At 42.2% G+C, this 5,638-nt stretch overlaps 1 protein-coding gene across 1 annotated transcript; it reads right to left on the bottom strand.

The window, feature by feature from the left end:
• Positions 1-993: 993 nt before the first annotated feature.
• Positions 994-5,316, bottom strand: LOC119278728 (protein FAR1-RELATED SEQUENCE 5-like). Its single transcript, XM_037560062.1, has 6 exons — positions 5,071-5,316; positions 3,880-3,968; positions 3,731-3,805; positions 1,549-3,648; positions 1,411-1,476; positions 994-1,326 (listed from the first exon to the last, which is right to left on the bottom strand). Exons 2-5 carry the CDS (start codon positions 3,964-3,966, stop codon positions 1,468-1,470), a joined length of 2,271 nt encoding a protein of 756 aa, XP_037415959.1. The 5' UTR covers positions 3,967-3,968; positions 5,071-5,316; the 3' UTR covers positions 994-1,326; positions 1,411-1,467.
• Between the last annotated feature and the right edge of the window lie 322 nt (positions 5,317-5,638).

The following is a 5,638-nucleotide window of genomic DNA, read 5'->3' as shown; positions in this document are numbered from 1 at the left end:
CATTAGGGCGCGGAAAAGGAGCGATTGGAACAACGTTGGGACGTCCGACTGGTACCTGAGTTAATATCCGGCTGCCACCGTGGCGGCGCTCATCCTCATTCCATCCATGGGTCCTTGTACCTCTCCTTCCTCTGCTCTTTTAACATCCTTATGAAGGCTGTCAAGCCCGATTTCCAAGTAGCGGCGGCACTCATCCTGCATGTCGCCGCCGCTCTCTAGTGGCCTAGAGGTCGTCGTATGGCAGGCATAGGAGGAATCCGTGAGCGTCAACGAGTCAGCGAGGGGATCATCACGTTCGTTGGGAACTCGACCATGCCTCCCTCGCCAGACCAAAAGATTTTAGATGCAATTCTCTAGATGACGGGCTAATATCCAGTTAATTTGGCTTTTGGGAATGACACCGTTTCGTAGGAGACCTTTAAACAGATAGCTTGAGTTCTCGTGAGAGAGACCAGGTATGACACGTGAGCACGCAAAAAATAAAAACTGAGGATGGCTCGACTCATGATCCATCACGGGAGAACATATCCTGTACTCCCGATGATGTAGTACTCCGGCTGCACCGTGTGCTGCACAACTGTCGGATTGAAAATCTAGGTACAGGATGTAATGCGGAGTACTCAGCTTGTCAAATTTGCAGAAAGCCCCCCATATAGATACAGAATCACCAACGTTTAATACATTATCTTCAAAAGCTGTGCCACCCAGTTTGGAACAGAATGAACAGAGACATCATGTGCCTCTGTAGCTTGTTGTCTTACGATGATGCATTCATCCAACACGTATAAATACGACAACAGCCCCATGGTACAGAGAGAATCATGACTTTCCAAAGATGGAAAACATATGTATATATATATATGTTTTACATACAAAGTGCACAACATGAACCTCATTCAGCAAGTTTATTTGAGAAGGTACAGCTAGTTCTAAGAAAATAAAGAGATAGGAAGTCCATGAACCAAGATTTGGTTTCATAAATCCTGCACCAAAGATGGAAAGACCAGAACATCAGGTGTGTTAAACACCTTTCTGAACTCAGAAGGCAACACATCAACAACCATCTCGACATTTCGTAGCTCATAGTAGGACAGTTTGAATGCTTTGTGAACGAGATTCATGACAATACACATTAGTCTCATGCACATAACTAGAGTTGCAGCCAGCAGTTACAAGAAATGTATAGAAGATTAGTAGGTACACATATATTGCAACAGATTCAACATGGTGTACTTGAACTAGGTCCATATATCACATTAACAAACACATTTTTCATCCATTATTTAACGCAAAGTAAAGGTTGTCCGCTCCATTTGGTGGGTTGTGCTGCAAAATATTAAACAAGTAAAAGTCAAAGGTTTGCAAACATACTAAACATGTTTTAACCGATGAGGAGCAAAATATAAATACCCGTCATGTTTGCCTCGTTAAGTAGAACAATATGCTGATGTTGAACCTTCTTGGATGCTACTTGCTCTGCAAACAAGAAGGACATCAGATTATGAAAACATGACAGAAGATATACTACTTAGATTATGGTTTATTGACCTTTTTCCTTTTGTTAATGGCCTCCTCTGAACCCCTCTTCAATCTCTTGCCACTGCCCTTTGTATTTGCAATATCAGGGGGATGAATATTGATGATGCTTGGGAATGTTGTTCCAATAAAGGATTCAAACTCTTGAACTTTACTTTGTTCGTCAAGTGGCGCCGTCTGCCTCAAGTGTGCAAGAGCATCAGCAACAACTTTGTTTAAGTATTCCATCTTGTCCTCACAATGTCTAGCTTCATGCAATGCCAAGCTGAACCGCGAGCATGTTTGTGAATACAATTTCTTGATGATAGGTGAAAGAGAAGTAGATGACCCTTCCATCTCATGTCCATTGGCATCATAGCAAAGATGTCGTGCAGCCATTTTAGTCCACCTATGCAGCACATATTGGCTAGGAATTTCATTACACCCATCATTCTTTAAGACAACAATGATGTGAGAGCAAAAGATGCCCAATGATTCAAACATTCGACAAGTACATTGTGCAGCCTTTGTATTAGTGTTGAAGCAGACAGTTCTTATCCTTCCACTAAGGTCACCAATGCTCGTGGTTCGGACATCACCAACCTGCTCAATGGTTTTGACATGACGACGATCCCTAGCAGCCACCACCTCACGTTGGAAAGCAACAAAAATATTGTGAGTATACACTTCTCTGGCATGAGCCTCAATTCCCCAGCAAGTCTCGAGTACTGGCAAGGTATGAAGTGCACAATTATCCTCTTGCAACTCCTTTTGTCGTTGCTCTTCCAAAGCGGTTTCAAATCTTACCCAAAACTCAATCAAGGTAAGCTTTCGGTTAGTGAAGTGTTGAAAAAATGCATTCTCACTCTCAGATCTAGATGTTGTACGTAATATTCCACCAAGGGAGAACTCCATAAAGTATGCTGGAATCCATGATTCCCGTAAACCATACTTCTCTTTCAACCATTCATTATCCTCTAGGCCAAACTCAGAAATTATTGAGGACCACCGTGATTCGAACTCAACTGGAGTCTCTGATCCCCAGACACATGCCATGAATCGTGGTTTAAAATCTTCATTGTCTCTCAAGATGGGTCCAACTTTTTCAGGGAGTTTCATCAGAATATGCCACATACAGAGTCGATGCTTTGTGTTCGGAAATATAGATTCTATTCCTCTTCTCATGCTTTGATCCTCATCGGTTATGACTAGCTTTGGTGCAACCCCACACATTGCTTTCAAGAAAGTCTGAAATAACCATTTGTATGATGCAATCTTCTCGTTTGACAAGAATGCAGCACCGAATGTAACACAAGATTTGTGATGGTTAACTCCAGTAAAAGGGGCAAATACCAGGTCATACTTGTTAAACCGATATGTAGAATCGAAGGATACAACGTCACCAAATAATGAATAGTTCTTTCTACATATACTATCAGCCCAGAAAATATTTGTCAGTTTATTGTTCTCATCTACCTGGTAATCAAAATAAAATGCTGGATTGGCCTTTTTTTTATTTTCCATTATATCTACTATAAGTTGTCCATCTGCTCCCTTAATCGCTGCCTTGAAATCACGCTGACAGTTTTGTAAGTCACGTTTTGTGCAACCGATATTTTCTAGCCCACCCTTCTCTGTGCTAAGCAAGCGAAAAGTTTTTGAAGTGCCAAGCAATGCCTTACTGCATGTAAATAATTTGTTTCTCAAATCACTAGTTACCTCTCTATTTGACCTGATGAGATGCCTCTTACTTGGTGAGACAAGTTGGTGCGTGTGCGATTGAACAAACTGGACGACCTCGTACTTATTGTCATCTTGCCTCTTCAATCCCATCATAGCCTCGCAACCGCATCTGCTTATCTTGATATTTCTTTTAGCCTTTTTTCTCCCCACTTCTTGAGTAACTTGACCTAGATCCACTGATTTTCTCTTCCTCCAACCTTGTCTTGCGCAAACAAACTTCTTCCAGATTATTACACCACCCTCTCCTTTGTGTTGTGTCCATATGCGTACAGAGAAGCCAACCTCATGAGCATACATTCTATAGAATGCCAAACCTGCCTCCCAGCTATCAAATCGCATTCCAATTGAGGGTTGTAGGCTGTCATCACACTCTGGCTCGTAAGTTGACCCCTGCGTAAGTTAACACAATGGATTAGCTCCAGAACTGAAACCCATGAAACTAGTAAATGAAATCACTAAGTAATAAACTTACACACGCGGGTAGGCTACTGGTTCTTTTCGGTGTGCTGTAACGATCTTCATCATTTATGCCAAATCTCGTTTGGACCTATCAATGTTGTTTGAACTTAAGTCAAGTGTGACACGCACAGATGAAACATTAGTAATATGACAAAGAAATACCATGGAAAAATTGTTGGCATCATCTTCAAGTCCCATCGCTGTAGTTGACCCGACACTTGGAGCAATACTAGTCATTGACTCCATCATTCCTTGCTCGACGCAGCAAAAAGTGTAAGATATTACATGCAGGTGCCCCTAATTAGCTTGTCAATGAGGTCTAAAGAGTAAGTAGCGATGAAAGAAAATGTCTAATGCAACATTTAGATGTACTAAAGAAAAAGAGAGAAAACGGTGCTAATGAAGAACATTCCTGAGTACACCAGCATATATTTCCCCGCACGAGTTCTTTGTCCACTTACATGGACCCCACGACCGTACGCCACTAAAACCATCTCATGTGCTGCTTAATTTGCTCCTTCTAGTTAATTAAGTGCAGATTCATTGCTTATATGCCGGTTACTAACTCCATCCTAACTGGAATGGTGGTCGGTCCTTGAGAGAGAGATAGTAGCAGAGGATGAAATGAAATTAACTGTTGTATGATTGCTTGCATCCACTGATTTCAGAACAAACAAACATAAATGTTCAAGCAGTAGCTTATATTTTTCGGACTATTCAGTCTTCAACCACACATAGGATTAGGATGGACATGAAGAAAATGAAAGGAATCTGAACCAAAACTTGCAGAAATATGGATTATGCTGCATCTAACTTGTCTTTTCTTATTGTTTCCTTTCCTTCTAATGAAAACTATCTTGCTTATCCATACTGCATTTTCTCTCTTGGTTGTGTCAGCATGATTGATTCTACAATATAACCAACGATTCAACCACATCCAGATGATCTGACTAGATGTGTATGGACTTGCTACTATTAACCTCCATTAGTTTGTACAAGTTCTACGTGCTTCATCCACAGCACACACAAAACTAAATGTTCTAAGTTGCTGACATTTTTCTGTACGTAAATTGCTGACATTTTTACTTCGAACTCAGTTAAAATTACTTCAAACTCATTTCAGGCCATAAGTTGCCGACATTTTTTCAATTTATAATTTCTCGAATATGTAGTCTAAGCAAAATATAGCAAGTTATTTCAGTGATATATTGCCTGCGCCCTGATACAGAGAGAGATCACCACATTTTACTCAAATAAGATTAGCTACATCTAGCACAATCAGCATAAAGGGTTGATGGATTAGAACCAAAATACACGTATAAGAATGCAGGTCTGTAACATCTAAAAGGATACCTGAAGGGCTGGAGTTCTCTTCTCTGGCGACGACGGATCTAGCCGCCGGCGGATGGCGGAGGTAGGCGCCGGGTGTGGTGGGGGGTGACGCCGAGGTGGAGAATGGAGGCACGGGGATGGGGCGGCTGTCCGTTGTACGTCGGACCACGGCGAGGTCGCAGGGCAGCCGCCGGTGAGGTCGCAGTACAGCACACAGCCAGGTCCGCCGCCGGAGCCCTGGATCCTATCTGTTCGTGTTCGCTCAGCTTGGGGCAGCACAGGTTGGATAAACTTACGCCTATTCTGTTCTTAGCTGGGGTGTTTTTTGCAAAAACTTAAGGCTGGGGCGTTCTGGTCCCATCCCGTCCCTTCATTCCGTACCCAACGTTTGAGATGTGCAGGGTGCAGCCGGAGCATGGAATCCCTTGGAGCACAGGATATTTTCCCTCCATCACGGGACAATGCTAGATATATGTTGCACGTACATCACCGGACAATGCTAGATATATGTTACACGTATCTTTTTTTGGAGGTATGACACATTAGCATACAGAAAAAAAACTAAGGATAGCATGACTCATGATCCATC

Source organism: Triticum dicoccoides, chromosome 3B, assembly GCF_002162155.2.
Source record: "Triticum dicoccoides isolate Atlit2015 ecotype Zavitan chromosome 3B, WEW_v2.0, whole genome shotgun sequence".
Taxonomy (NCBI): Eukaryota; Viridiplantae; Streptophyta; class Magnoliopsida; order Poales; family Poaceae; genus Triticum; species Triticum dicoccoides.
Note: the sequence above shows the minus strand (reverse complement) of the source record. Positions and strands in the feature narration are given on the sequence as shown.

What these genes read in the sequence shown, in the direction of transcription:
- LOC119278728 (XM_037560062.1), bottom strand. Translation starts at nt 3,966, where the DNA reads ATGATGGAGTCAATGACTAGTATTGCTCCAAGTGTCGGGTCAACTACA. An exon ending in ATGCCAACAATTTTTCCATG is followed by an intron (nt 3,806 to 3,879) that starts GTATTTCTTTGT and finishes CAACATTGATAG; the next exon opens with GTCCAAACGAGATTTGGCAT. An exon ending in CCAGTAGCCTACCCGCGTGT is followed by an intron (nt 3,649 to 3,730) that starts GTAAGTTTATTA and finishes TAACTTACGCAG; the next exon opens with GGGTCAACTTACGAGCCAGA.